Source organism: Panthera pardus, unplaced genomic scaffold (genome assembly GCF_024362965.1).
Source record: "Panthera pardus isolate Hobbes unplaced genomic scaffold, ASM2436296v1 HiC_scaffold_6, whole genome shotgun sequence".
In the NCBI taxonomy this organism is placed as follows: domain Eukaryota; kingdom Metazoa; phylum Chordata; class Mammalia; order Carnivora; family Felidae; genus Panthera; species Panthera pardus.
In genome coordinates, this window is record NW_026526991.1 from 120,461,451 (window position 1) to 120,477,006 (window position 15,556).

Genomic DNA, 15,556 nt, shown 5'->3' on the forward strand with positions numbered 1-15,556 from the left:
CACATTGACCAGCCGACAAGTACCAAGTGCCTGCCTCTTCCAGTGCTCTACCTCCCGTGTTGTCCGAAGGCCCAGGGGAGCAGGCAGGCCAAGGCGGCCAACCACCTCGGGCTCTGGTGGAGTCTTTCCTTTGCGCTCTCCCTCTCCCCGATCCCAGCAGGGACTCACTCCGTCTCACAGCTCTCCGAAGTGCTGTCTCGGTTTGCAACCTCCAGTGGATTACTCACTTTTCCTGGGGTGCTTTTTAAGAGCTTCTGGCTTGATAAGGCTTCCCTTAGAAGCCCAAGGAAGCCGAAAGGTCCTCTAGCATTCTGAGTCCAGCATAAGCCCTAAATCCAACTCCCACTCCCTCAGACTTCTAGCTACTTCTAGCTACTTCTCAATTAAAGTTACTCCTCTGCGTCTGGCCTCCAGTCAAGCTCCCATAATGGTCTTCTAGGAGACCTCAAAGCCAATTACACACAATTACTAGACAGCCATTGGTACCTAAAGGCCTAAACAGAGGACTTGTTTTAACGGTGGTTAGGAACTCCTAGAACCAGCCAGAAATAGCTAATACCTACAAGGTACGCAGAAAGAGTGCAATGTCAGGCAACAATTAAGAAACATGTACTAGTCTCAGTTTGGCCAGGACTGACTTTGTCTGTGATGAAGGCAATTATCCGACCATTTGGGGGCTTAAGGATCCACACTCAAGAGTCGTACTCTACCTACCTGACCTGTTATAACAACAAACCTTTAAAGAGATGTGAAAACACTTAGAAAAATAATTATTCCTTCTTTCATTCTATTTAAATATGTTGAACCTCTGCTCCACGCTCAGTATTATGCTAGGCATGGAATTTACATTTTGTGGAGAGAACAGAAACTAAATCTATCGTGATGAGTATCATTAAAGAGAAATATTAGGAGCAAGGAAAGCATAAATCAAGAGACTTAACTTACTGTGAGGGCTCAAGGAAGGTTTCCCCGAGGAATCAACATCTAAACAGAGCCATGAAGAATGAGCAGAAATTAATTAGGTGAAGAAGTATAGGAAAAGTTCTAGTCAGAGCAGCAAAAGCCATGAAAAAACATTGAAATGTAAGGAGGAGTTAGGAAATATTTAAATAACTTTTCAAAAACATTGATTTGTCACATAAAATTTGCCCACACAAACTTGCCATTTCTAAGCATTTCTAAGCCCCGCTCTTATAGGATCATCCATAGCCTGGATTTTTTTTTTTTTAATCATCCAGTTTTTCCTAAGAAAACTATGAGATCCTAGCCCTGGTTATATTATTTTCTACTTATGTACCAGTGGTTAGATAACAAAGCAGATAAATGTCCATGAAGGAACAAGGGTTTGGAACACAGAATAAAATTTGGAATAATCTTGTTTTTAGGATATTATTGCGTATTATTAACACATAGTATTAAGTGTACACAAGTTCAGAATTTTTATAGTTCCTGAAATGTTTTCCACTTAAGCAAACAAACAAAACACCAAAAACCACTATCCCTATCCTTTAAGAAAAGATCAGTGCTTTAATTATCCTGCATTCACATTTCTAAGACTCCTTTTATATTCATGAAATTTAAATAGCCTGATTAGTTAAGGGGTTTTGTTTTGTTTTTTTCTTTTTGTTTTTTGTTTTTGAAGTTGCTCTACTCATTATCTTTTCAGTTTCAATATCCTTTGGAACAGAGAATCATGGTACTTGTACCTACCAGGCTGTTTTAAACACATTACAAATGCTTACTACAGGCTTTTCCTTCTCAGCAAATTGAGATGCTAAATCATTAATCTGAACATTTTCACCTGGCCCCAGACACAGGACATTTAAAATCATTTTGTGTCAACACATAAGACTTATTTCCTTGAATTCTAAACCCATCAAATTGCCTAAATTTGCAAATTAGCTTCAGGCAGATGCCTGTTTAAAGTGTCAAGCAGTTCTCCATTCCTGCTCTGCTGAAAACGGGCATAACTCCTGATTAGGAATGTTTATTGTTTTGCAATAGGTTACATGTTAAATATTACAAAGTATTACTTTAAACTTTACCCCCAATTTTTCTTACATAAATCCCTGCTTCAGAAATAGTTCACATAGCTAAGCAGGTTAAAAAGAATTTTTGGGGGAGTTTGTATATTAGCTTACCATGAAAGACAGAATTTCTAAGCAACCTAAGAGTGGCCTGATATTCCCAAATGCCACAAAACGTGTTTCTTATATTTTGCAACTAAACAATCACCTCCATTTGCTGAAATTCAACAACTGGTAGAAGTAACAGTGTATTATCTCTACTATCCACAATGTGTTACATGTGTTACTGCTTATTCAAGATGGGGGGGAAGTATCAAAATTCATTTTTAAATAGCCGTACAGATGTATTATTGGTTCTAAGTACAGAGTTGGCGGGTGCATAAAGAGATTTTATAACAAACATTAAACTTTGTAATGTTTTCACCTATGTTTCTGATTTAGAAGGAACAAAATCTCAGTAAGGAAAAAGTAACTCTAGGTTATAGACACATTGTATACCATTTTTTCTAGCAACAATTTTGTTTAGAAATCAAAATCATTTTTTGTCCAAATACTCTGAAGATGACACTTTGCAGCCCTTTGTTTGCTTTAGTAATTAACTTGGGACATAATATTCTTATTAACACATGAGAGATGTAATGAAAAAGATCAGAGATTTAAATGAAACAAAACTCCATTGAAAGTTTTTACCTTTAAAGTTCCTTCCACAGTGAATGAATTCAAAAATTCTCAACAAGTGAACTAATACTGATTTATCGTGATGTCTATATGGGAAATATTTTTCACCTTATCTTGGATCCATGATATGTATTTAGTAAAGCAGTTCATTAAAGGAGAAAAGTGAGAAGACAAAAGAAAACAAAACCCTCTCAGGTATGCAGAGAGTATGTGAAAGTCAGGAATAAAATGCATTGGTATTTTATTCTACCAAAATGAAGTCACTTGACTGGAAAAAAAAAAAAAAAAAAGAAAGCTTGGCAAGTGATGCATATATATTGTGGCTCTTTCGAAAGTATTTTAAAATCCATGTTGATTTTTTTTAAAAGAACAAACCATTCGAATGGTTTATAGACCAGTAAGTGCTCATAACAAAGCTTACAGATTATGATTATTTTAATTAAAAGAATAAATACATTGGAATATCCATTAGCTGTCTTAATGTAAAATTATTAAAGGAGTGCTTAAGTTGAATCTACGTAACATGAAATATGTTAAAAATATTTTTCCTCAAGAAAAACAATCTTAGCATTCTATCAACATTGCAGACAACTTCAAAACACTGTTATATTCCTTTTGTATTCCATTCCTTCATAAGCCAGACCATGAGTGGAAATAGGTGGCTATTTAAGATGTCATATCTAAGTCACTTATACTTTGATGATCACTTAGCCTAATGATTAAATTCCATAACATATTCTACATTGTACACATACAGGAAGAGATAACCTGCCACTGTTATACTAAAATGTGATGCTCTGTATCTTAAGTGTTATTTATACCCCTGTATTTCAGTATCAAATTTTTAAAATAATGCCAATCATTTTCCCTTTCAAAAAATGTTTTAGTTTAGCTAAAATATAGTATACACATAGTTCAGAAATTACATATGTGTAAAAAGTAAGTGCCCATTCACAAAAGCAACTGAGTAGGACTGAGAGGGGGGAAAAACTAAAACTTAAGTGCATTTAAAAATATAATATGCTCTTATAAACTTATATTAGTCACTATATATGAAATACTGTGTCCAACACTGCTGTGGGTACTTTGAGGAGTACATACTCTTGCTCATAAGCACACACACACACACGCAGAAGACAATCCACATGAAACAAACACAGAACAAAAGATTACCAACTTTGACATTTTCAAAAGGAGAACAGATTGGTGGTTGTCCAGGGTTAGGGACAAGAAGAACGTGGGTGTGGTTCTAAAAGGGCAAAAAAAAGTGATCCTGGCAGTAAGAAAGTGTTCTCTATCTGGATGGATACACAGGGGATAAAACTGTATAGAATTAAACGCACACACACAGACACACACACACACACACACAAATAAGTACAAGCAAAACTGGGGAAAACCGAATAAAATTGATGGACTTTTGTCAGTGCCAACTGTCTACCATACACACTTTTGAGGCACAGGGGAGCTCTATTATTTCTTACAACTGCATGTAAATCCACAATTATCCCAAAACAAAGAGTTTTAAAACATGATTATCAAATACACTTTCTCTATTCCAAATACAACCCCTCCCCCTCCAAAAACATACACGGAATAAACACCCAAATCCCTCTCAGTGACAGAAGAAACTGCCGTCTAGGTACAACAGTCATTCCCCTCAAAGAAGCCAGAGTAAACGTTATGTCTCAACATTCTTGCCTTGTCAATGCGTTCTTAAAGTTCTTTTAACTCCGTGTTCATTTGAATGAGTTTTAAAGATCACGTCCTATACATTGAACGCTTCTTACAACACAGTAGCGATCAAATGCTACCTTAGTTTGAGTTCAGATGGTGGTGGAATCGTCCTTAAGCCTCCATTATCTTCTCCATCTGCTTATGTTAATTGATAAGAAGCAAACCTCCCTCTGCCCCCCTCCCCCCTTCCTCTTTCTAGAGGTTGCCTGAGCTCGGGCTGGGGGGGGGGGGGCGGTGAAATGACAGCACCACAAGGACCTCTCAAAGCTAACACTCTGCCTACTTGGAATGTCTTGGAAATTATTCAAGCAAACCTCTGCTCTGTCACTAATGCAAGACGAGAAATAATGTGTCCACGGCTCTGGAATTCCTTTGGTGTGAGGAAGTCGAAGGTGATCAAAGGCAGGGTGACAGGCAACGGCACCCGCCTAAAATGGGTCTGATTAAGGCGGATTCCCTATTCGTGTAAAATGACTTCCAGGCAGTTCGTACGGCCTTGACTTTCAGCCTGACACTTGCCTGGTTGTGAGAAAGATGCAAGGGGGGGGACGCCGGGCCCCTCTCGCGCCCGTCTGGAGGCTCTGCCCTCTCGGCCTCACACCCAGAAAGACCCGCTCAAGAGAACGAATCCCTCCACCTACAGCGTCCGCGGTGGGCTGTTGGAACTTAGGGACGCCGCCCTCCCGTCCCCACCCTGCTCCTCTCCCAAAGCTCAGCCGGCAGGGGAGCGGGGCGACGGGGGAGCCCGGGGTTGAGGCAGGCGGCCGGGGACACTGGCCGACAAGGGCCCCGGGATCCGGGGTGAGGGGAGGGAGGCCAGGGGGCACCGCGGGGACCAGGACCTCGAGGTGCAGGGGCGAGGCCGGGGGCGCGGAGCGACGCGCGGTCAGGGTGCGGGCTCACCCGCGTTCTGCAGGGTCTCGATGTTTTGGGGTCTGGTCGCCAGCTCCGCCACCATCTGCACGAACTGGATCCGGGCTTTCTGGTACTGCTCGAACACTGCGGGGGTGGGGGGAGAGACACGGTGCAGCCGCCGTCCCCGCCGTCCCCGCCGCCAGCCCCGTCGGGGCGCCCCGGGCCCTACCTTGCAACACCTGCCTCTGACTCATGGCGACAAGCCCGGCGGCGACGCGGCCGGTCCGCGCCCGGCCTGCGAGGACGCCGAGGGGGCGACCGCCGCGACGCCTCGGCCTCCGACGGGAGCCGGGTCTCTCTGTGTACCCGCGTCTCCCGGGCAACCGACCGGAACCGGAACGCGACCGTCTCGCGGCAACGGCCGGCCCGGGCGTGACGTCACAGCCGCGGTCCCGGGCGCCGGCGGCCAGCCCCGGGGGAACTTGCGCCTGCAGGGGCCCCGGGGGGCCGAGCCGCAGTCGCCCAGTCGCCGTGGCAGTCGTGCATCGTGGATGTCGCTGTGCTGCGGGCCACGGGCGTCCGCCAGGAGTGCGGGCGTCCGTGCTCACCGAACCCCCAGCCGCGAAGCTTCCAGACTGCGGCGCCGACTGGGTCCCGGTTGGGGGTGGAGGGGAGCCCCCAAGAGAACCCCGAGAGGCCAGAAAGCTACGCCAGGGGAGTCGTCTTGGCTCAGACGGTCAAGAGACGTCTCACGTGTGACCTTGTGTCATCTGATGCAGACATTGTCAGTGCAACCTTAAAGCCAGATGGTTTTCCCCTTTAATCCAGCTTTCACGTCACCTGGCATTTCTGGCTTCAGGATTCCCGGAGGGTCGAGACCAACCATGTTCATAACTTTAATTATACTGCTTTAAAAGTATGTGATGAGCAACTCCTAGAGTTTCAATGAGAAAAGTAGACGGGAAACCAGTAGGATAAATGTCCTGTCCTCCGTGACTTTCTCCTAGTTACTACTAACTTTGCGGTTTCCTCACTTTTGTGACTTTTAAACGTTTGTCTTTGTCTTTTAAATGTAGCCTTCATTTTGTTGCCTAAATGACCTCTCCAAAAGAAAGAGAGAGAGAATCTTCCCCTGGAAAGTCTTGATTCTAATTATCTTAACCAGACTTCCCTAGCTTGTAGAACTTTAATTTTTTTTTTTTTTACCCAGTTTCTTTTAACAAAAATTAAGCACTTAGTCTTGTCACTGGTTTCTAGCTTGCCTGAAAACTGTATAGGAAATGTTTCAATGACGGGTGTCAATTTTAAATGTTTCTCCATCAGAAACTACAGTTTCTCCGGGTGTCAGTGGACTAGATAGCCACGGCTGCTGCTGAGTAGTGACAAGGCAAGAAACTTCCTGATATCTCATCCATAGAAGGGAGTAGGCAGACTTAGCTGCTCTCATATTTGGGGTGCGTCCTCTATAATCTTTAAGATCTCACCCTGACTTGGGCTTTCTGACGCAGTCCTGATATTCAGTGGAGCCGCAGGTAGTTAGGGAAAGGACCAGTAATAAGAGAGAAGAGCAAGTGTGTTCACTCAGGTCTCTGCTCTGCCCCGAGCAGGTGGAGGTCTTTTGCTCCGCAAGTTCAGAAGTCAGTGATACTCACGATCCCTCCACCTAACTCCAAAGTCATCAGTTTCACAATGATCGCCACACTTCTCCAAGGAAAGAGGTCCTTTAAAATTAAAGTTTCTGTATGTTCCCATTTAGAGACATAGGGGAAAACAGATTGAGCAAATAATTAAAATGGCAAATAAAACCTTCACTGTAATTTTGTTTTCAGTTCCTTGTTGCATTATGAAAAAAAAAATCCCCGTAAAACTAAAAGGTTCCATATTTGGTTTCAGTCCTTAAATAATTCAAACTCCCAAGCTACCATAGCTGCCATTTTTAGTAATTGTTTTAGTATGATTTCTACTTTAAAAGTGTTGAGATAGGAACTTGATAGTGAAAAAAATGTCTAAGTCTTACAGTACATATACAAGTCTACTTATGGAATGCTACAAAGTTTAAAAGCTTCAGTTCAAATGGTACATAAATTATTTTTAACTATAGGTTCTGAATATCTGTCATTAACAATGCCTCTGGGTTAAATTGTATTGTTTCTAATAAAACATAGTATAGGATTCCTAGTTTATATCTGAAATTGGACACATTAAAGAAGTAGATATTTGCTCTTTATTCTAGATTTTTTTTGAAAAACAGTCTTTAAAATTAAATGGAGAAATGTAACAGAATGATTATAATATACATATAAATGAAGTATCAGCAATTCAAATATAAAATATGGCAGCAGGTTACTTTTACTGACAAGAAAGCCAATCTATATTTTCTGACCCACTTTTCAACTTACTGACTTCAAAATAAAACACCTTCTGTTTTTCAAAGCTAATTGAATGCCCCATGATCACATACACACCTGTAACAGTTAAGTAATGAGAAAGAAAACTGTTCAAAAGGATAGTTCAGGTTTTAAAAAAGTGCTATTTAAGATGACTGTTCTTAAAGTACCATCTGACCTTAAATACAGATATACACTGTACTTGATCTATTAAACTCTACATTTGATTGAGGATGAAACATGTTATCTGAAGAAATTGCAAAAGTGTTTCTATGAAAGATTTTTTTGGAAGCCTGTGGCTCCTTTTGTAAAAAGCTAGTCATGTGTAACTTTAAATTCACTTTTGCATTTAATTTTTTTCCTTATGAAAATTAGACTTAAAAAGACAACATTATAAAGCCAGTTTAAATATCCTGTTCTTTTTCTCTAAAAATCTGCTTAGGGAATTCAGAAAAATCCCATTTTCATGGGAATATATTCCACCCATGCCTAAAAGAAATTTTGCTAATTTTAGCATACATATATTTTTTTTCTTCAGCTCCTAGCCGAATTTTAAAAGTTAAGGCTTTATGTGTGCTAATTAGATATTAACATCCACATTTAAAAAATTGTGGACGTGAATCAAGTGTGTGTGTTCCTCTACCAAGCCAAACACATATTAAGTATCAATGTGTGCCAGACAATTGCTAATAACAGAATGTGCCTGTCTCCTAGCACATGAAATCAGGTAGGAGAAAGACATGTAAACAAAGTGTTAATTCATTCAACAAGTATACCTTGCAGCCTGCCCCTGTTTTAAGAGCGGTAATTGCTCTCTAAACCACATAAGTGCTTTGGAAGCAAAGACAAGGGACTTAGGGGAACCTAGGTGAAGAAATGAGAATATCTACATCACCTAAATAATAAAAGCCTTCTTGGCTTTAAGAAAAATTAACTGGGTTTTATCTAGATAGGAAATCTCCCTCTCCCCTCCCTCAAAGGATTAAAATACTGTTAGCATTGAAGTAGGCATTCACTTGGCAATTGCATGTAATCATTCAAGTTATAGAATACAATAATCATTTTCCCAACAAATCTAAAATTACTGAAATAACTCCATATTTGCATACTTGAATTAAAAATAAAAGCACTACATACCCCATAACCAAATTAGGGGACTCAAAGTATTATCTATAATGATGAAAGCAAACATATGACTCTGAAATGTTTCTCGGGCAGTCTTTTGGGGGGAAACATCAGGATTTTACACTTAGGTCTCAACAGACCTTCCATTGTGCCATTAGGTTTGTTGGCAGTGCAAAAGAGACTCGGTCACTCCTATCCAGGAGGAGAAGATTAACATTTCTATGCTTATGTAGTATTTGTCTTACCTATTCTTTGCTTTTCAAGCCTTTCAAAAGTCAGTTCTTTACATTTTAAACTTTAAAGTGTTTACGTTTCAGGGATAAGGTCAGTAAAATATTAAGATGACAGTGGTTGAACTGGCCCAAAGGATACACCTGCACATGTCTTTCTTTTCCAGTAATTCAATGGATGCTGAGACTGGACTCATCTTTTCCACTCCCAAAGTAAACCGTGGTTAGGGGGATTCCACACACGAATAATTTCGCTTCCAAAGGCAGCATATAGCACAAAGTGATTGATACTAAAAATGGATGTAGACTTCTGACATAGGCACTGGGACATGCATAAAAGTGTGTGTGTGTGTGTGTGTGTGTGTGTGTGTGTGTGTGTGTGTGTGTATCTTTAAAGAACTGAGTTTTCTTTAAAAATTGTACCCCAACCCCCCCCCCCATCACCAGATAGAGATCTCTGGGCTCCTTGACACAGAGGTTAACCACTCTCTCAACACTTCCCATGCCCCCCACCTCTTTAAAACCTTGGCGTTGTTGGACTTGTCTCAGGGTAGGTAGGTACTGTTCCCTTCCCATCTTCTTATTAGTACAGGATACAAGAGGCAAAAATGGAAGGGAAGGTGTCACATAGGAAACGACCCCTGGAGCCCACCACGCCTGCATCCGGTCCCAGACCTGGGAGGACTCGGTCCCCGCACGCCTCAGGTGCGGGTCCAGCGCCACAGCTGCGCGGGGCTCCGCCAACTCCGAGCCCAAAGTTCTCGGCCGGCTCCGCAAAGCTGGACGCAGGCGGGTCTCGGCGCCGGGTGGACACGGGGTTCCCGGCTCGACGGCGCTGGCCCCGGCCGGCAACTGTGTTCAGTGCGGAGGGGGGTGTTGGGGCCCGAGGGGAAGGGAAGAACGTAGGACTCCCAGACGTCCTCAGCTTTTCCTTTAGTTCACAAGTTCTCAAACTCCAACGAGCACCTCCGCGCAGTTTCTAACGAGGGAGGGGGCGCCGGGAGTCGGTTGGGGCCGGGGTCAGGCGGTAGTTTGGAAACCCTCGAGGGCCCCGCCGCCAGGCCACGGGCTAGGCCGAAAAGGGGGAGTCAGGGTCGGGGGCGCAGGCAGGAAGAAGAGGCGGGGGCGCTCGGCCCGAAGGCGCGAGTGCGGAAGCGCGGCGCAGGCTCGGCCCGGCGGCCTCCCTCCCGCGGGGCCTCCCCGAGCTGGCTGTGCGCTCTGCCGCTGCGAAGCCGAAGGGTGCGAGCGAGGTGGGGTGCGGGGGTGGGGGGGGGGGGGAAGTCCCACTCTCCGTGCATCCTCACAGCCCCAAGGCCCGCCGGCCTGGGGATGGTGAGGGAAGGGGCCGCGGGTCCCGCACAGCCGGCGTCTGCTGAGGGGCGGGTTGCAGGAAAAAGAAGGCCTCTATCCTTTCGTTTTGCTTTCCCGGGCCAGGCCTCCAGCAAGAACCGCACCGCCACACGGGCTCTCGCGGAGAGGTCCCGGCCCGAGCCTCCCCGCGCCACAGCTGACCCGTGGGCCCGGCAAAGGTGCGGCCAAGTCTCAGGGGCCAGCCCGGAGCGGGCGGAGACCAGGACCCCGGGAGCCGAGGTCCCGCAGCGCTGGCGCAGCCAGAAATACTCGCCGCGGCCGCTCCGGTCGGCCCTGCTTCCCCCTGACTTTATCCAGCCAGGAGTTATAAAGAGAGCCCCGTTAGCGGGGGGAAGCCAGGAGGTTCAGACTCTCTTTGCCGGGGTGGGGAGGGAACCCCGCACCACCTTACACCAGCCAGCTCCCTAGACCCCACGGCACAGGCCAGATCCCAGAGGCGGGGTGAAAAGCCAAAAGCTCACTTAAAAAAAAAAAAAAAAGCCCTACCTCACTGCGCATGTGCGAACCTCAATTTTTTTTTTTTTTTTTGACGTCATTTTGTTATATCAAGTCCCAACCCAAAACTTCTTGCTCAATGATTACTCTGAATAACAACTGACTTTATGCTCTGACCCCTAGGAAACAGTGCAAAAGTAATGAGAGAAGAGTTTCAAGGTTTCTTTTACAAAAAACGGCATAGGCTGTTTATCCACTCTGCATGTGGATTTCCCCCACCGAGATTATCAGAGCCGAAAGTGAGCTCCGCTAAAACGTAGACTAGGATGCAAGGCGCGGCGGCACAGCATATCTAAAACCGGTATTTTAGAGGAAACATCTGAATATTGCTAAAGCTGGATTACTTTAATTTGTCTCCTGCTCCAACGTTACCCCATATTTATTTTTGGGGGGGGGGTGAAGAATAAAGGTTCTCATATGGATAAAACATTAATGACTACCTATATGAAGAAAATACTAATACCATTCCCATTAGCAAGAATGGAAATGATTATAAAGTAATGCTTTTTCTTCTAGGAGTGTTTCCTCCACCACCCCCACCCCCACCCCCACCCCCCCTCTCTGGTAAAAGACTACGTAGTTGCTTTTCATTTTAATTGTAAGTCAAGAGTAAAGTTCTTAGAAGTTCGAATAGACTTAGAAATATATAAATAATGCCACTATCTTTATGGCCAAATCCCAAATGGAAACAAACTTACTAACAAACTCTTGGCTTGAAGAGTGCCTTACAATACTGTGGACACCAAATGGGGACAGTGAAGATAGAGGGGCTTCTGTTGCACAATTGGATAGAAAAACATTGATTCTCTTTAAAAACAATGTGGTGCTTATGTGTGATTTAAATGTGTGGCAAGAATTTAAGAGTGATACCAAGTAACTAGTATCAGTTATCTTTGTGGGAAAGGATATTCCCAGAGCCCATTGCAGACCATGGTAATATAACAGACTTGTATTGCACGAGAGTCTCTCTTCAAGTTTGGAGAGCCTATATGAATTGTGTATATTAAAGTTCATGAAATGCATTCTCTTACATCTATTTTAAAGGATGCTTATATCATTCTGTTGTAAACTTACTTTGTGGTAATGAATTTCCTTAGAGGTATTCTCCAAAGTGATGAGAATTTTAACAGGTGCATAATTTGAGTAGAATGAACATTTAGTAAAAGTGATTGGGGTCCAGTGCATCTCATAACCTCTGTCTCCATAGAACATGATGGGATGGTTTGAAGAGAACCCAAGTGAAAATATTTTAAGAAAATTGTCACGAGGCATATTTAGAAAGAAACAGCTGGTAAACACATTTTCCCAAGCTTACTCTGACCGAGTTCTTCAGTTACATTAGAAAACAAACTGTAATGCATCATGTTCAAAGCAAAAACACTGTCCTGAGTTAATTACTGATAACATTAATTTTCTGATTCATGAACAACTAGATGCTTTCTAAACATCACTTTATCTTCCCAGTACGAGTCACACTTAAGTATTTTGGAAGTGTGTTTATTAAACTTGGGGTTTTCTTTTTCTTTTTCTTTTTCTTTTTCTTTTTCAGAAGGTTGGAAAGGAGTCAAAAATTGCGTGGTAAGATTCTATAGAAATGTAACCGATTCCAATAAATAGTCCTCTGTACGGAAGTACATTATGGAAATGACGTGGTTGTCAGACCTAATTGCTTGGCTTTTGAGTCCTCATAGAAGAAATTCTACAGCCTTAGGGGTGTAGACTCAAAAGCAGCAGCATTTCTGGTTTCAGTTTAAATAAAACAATGAAATCCATCATTATTCAAGTCAATAGCGATAATTCACATGAATATGAATGCACTTTGATCTTATCCTTCAATTCATTGAAAGACACAGTCGTAATGAAAAAGGGAGATAATCTCTTTAACTTGGTCCAAAGCAAGTTGTTGGAGCTTTTCTTTCTTGAAAGACCGTAGAAGGGAACTTTTCACTAAAGCCTTGCTTTCCTATTTTTAAGGTGGTGGTGGGGTGTTTGGGCAAGCTACAGGTCATTATGTTGCCTCCAGGAACCAAGTAGTGCTAACTTTCTTCTTTGAAGTAAACTGCCTTATTTAATGAACTTGACATTTTGTGAAGCTTGAAAGTGAACCCCTTTTAAAATATCATACCTAAGAGTCATTTTAGGATGCGTGTTGATTTGAGTTTACCATCAGATATGATTAATTAAGACATATTAGCTACTTTCACTGTGTTTTAAAGCTGACTTAAATGATAAAGGATATTTCAAGATGCATTGCCTTGGTAGATTTGCAACATCCAATACTCGCCCCTTTAACGTTCTTGTTGAACTGTGCAGGAAGCTAATGTCTTGCCTGTGCTGTATGAAAGTATGAAAGGCACTTTAAAATTTCATCTCGCATATGGCTATTTAAACCAATTTTCAGACACCTTTAGTGGGAAAATAGCAAAGTTACAAGCTCTTATATACAATTTATCATTGTTCTTAGAATTCTGGAAACATCTGTCAGATAATTTTAGCACAATCGACCAGACTTGAAATATAATTAGGTAAAAACATGCATGAATGAGAATATCTGGTTTCCACTAACTTGGAAAATGTTTAGCTTTTCACTGATTTCATTAAAGGTACCCAAGCTGTATAGTAGATATATATCTATATCTATATCTATATCTATATCTATATCTATATCTATATATAAAGCAAGGGTTGTTGAACTTCTGGGATCCTCTAGAAACTTAAATATTTGTTGAGCTATGTTAAAAGGACTCTGGAGCACACAAAGATTTACAAGACAGGTGTTGTCCTCTAGGTGCTTTAAACTTAGAAATTTCAGCATATCCGTGATTTACGTGACATTTTCATCCTTGAAGAACTAACTTAATGGCCATTTAAAGCAGGGACAGTTTTCCAGAGTGAAGAAATTTGGCAATGCACGTATTTCCCAAGTTACCCTATCAGCTAAATGAAAGATTATGCTGCATACTTTGCCGATTTTTCTTCAGTAAAAACCTGTATAAAACACTAACAAGGTTCTGTTGAATTTAAGTGAGTGTCCGAGAACCACAGATATTAGAAAAGGCAGAAAGATTCCTGAGGGTTAAGGTCAATCATTTTCTTTCTGCATCAGACCACTCAGTCTACACTGCCAAGGGCTGATGTGGTTCATCAAATGAAATGAAATGAAATGAAATGAAGGGGGGGGGGGCGGGGAAATGTTCCATCCACTTATGCGTGACAAGAACGAGTATTTGGCTGTAATGTTGGCGCAAACGCAAAATATTCGTGGTAGTCCAAGAAGACGGAAGATTGTAACCTTTTCCTGTGGCTCTCACCCAGAGGAAAGCCACCGTTACCGAGAGCAGATCCAACCAGAAGCTCTTCTTTGTGTCCACGTTGCCTGAAAGGGAGTGGGCGTCTTGCCTTGACTTCTTTCTTTACCACCGTCCTTATTTCTGATGTCAAGAAAAGCTTTCTGTTGGACCGGCCCACTGGCAAAGCGTGTCGGCTCAAGTTGGAGACCAGGGCACCTGGGGCTGGGACTCAGCAGAGCGCCCCTATCTCGGGGGCTCAGGTGCCTGTTCAGCGAGGCGCGCGCCGCAGCGTGCTCTCCAAGCCGCCCCTATTGTCTGTGGTGGGGGCAGGGCCAAGCCGGGGAGCAGGCTTGCGAGAGGAGCTGAGGGTCCCGGAGGCCGAGGACCCGGGGCGGGGGCGAGGGATGTCGACGAGGGCAGCCCCCGGAGTTGCAAACGCTCGACCCCGAAGTGGGAGAGGAGGCAGCCGAACCAGCGGCGGCTGCGGCGGCCCTGGCTGCAAATCGCCGTCGTGTGGTTGCTACTGGCAACCGAGCCTCTGCCTCGCGCGCAGCCCCCGCAGCCCCTGGAAGGAAGGTGGCGAGGGGAAGCGGCTGCGGCGCGGCGGCCACGCCGGCTCGGCGGCCCACCGGGCTCTCTCGCTCCCGCCCGCGCCCCCGCGGTCCCTTCGGGCTTTGACCGCAGCTGTGCGGCACGAAGGGCCGAAGGACTCTTCCGTTGGGGGTGTCGCCGCCTCGCAAGCGTCAAATTACTGGCGCCCTCTGTGAACGCAACATGGCAGCTCCGGGCTCGAAGACTGGGTTCATTCAGTCCGCCGGGGAGGCGGGGGCCGCCGACTCGGCGGAGCGCCCGCCGGCTCGGGTCCAGGTCGGGAGCCAGTCCTGCTCGCGCCCCCCGACTCCGAGCCGGGCCGAGCAAAGGGCTGCCGCGCGCGCGGACTCGCCGCGCGTTCAGCCCCCGGCCCTTTGTTCTCCTCTCGGTAGGCACCTCACGCTTCGGGGCCTTTTGAATGGAAACCCTCGAAGACCCGGCGACCCCGGGTGGGACACCAGGGCCGCCTGGCGCCCTCCAGATTTGTCCAGCTTTCCCGGTCCCCGAAGGTGCTCCGGGCAGGGCTGGAAGCGCCAGTGCGGGGTCCCAGAGGAGCCGCCTCTCGTCGGGTGGGTTCCTTCCCGCTAGGCCGAGGCTCCTCCCGCCCGAGAGGTGTGAGGCGGGAGGCCGGGGCAGGGGTACCGGCGGGCGATGAGACCATGCCCGTCACGCCCGCAAGGACGCGGGATTCTCCGCGCTGGGGAGAGAGGAGAGCTGCGGGCGCCCGCAGTCGCCCCAGTCTCTGAAAAGCGGGGAGAACCCCTCCCCCC

General features: G+C 44.8%; 1 protein-coding gene across 4 annotated transcripts in view; it reads right to left on the reverse strand.

Annotated features, from left to right (window-relative positions):
- The window catches only part of SPAG6 (sperm associated antigen 6), a 69,072-nt gene extending 63,390 nt beyond the window's left edge, over positions 1-5,682 (reverse strand). The window contains exons 1-2 of one of the 4 annotated variants that reach the window (XM_053895847.1): positions 5,527-5,682; positions 5,346-5,441 (exon numbers count right to left, since the gene is read on the reverse strand). In XM_053895847.1, coding sequence (XP_053751822.1) covers positions 5,346-5,441; positions 5,527-5,551 — 121 coding nt within the window. In that variant the 5' untranslated portion in view covers positions 5,552-5,682. Of the gene's footprint in view, positions 1-945; positions 978-5,345; positions 5,442-5,526 lie in introns of those variants that run through there. The other 3 variants (XM_053895845.1, XM_019460563.2, XM_053895846.1) reach the window with 3 other exon arrangements.
- Positions 5,683-15,556: the final 9,874 nt, after the last annotated feature.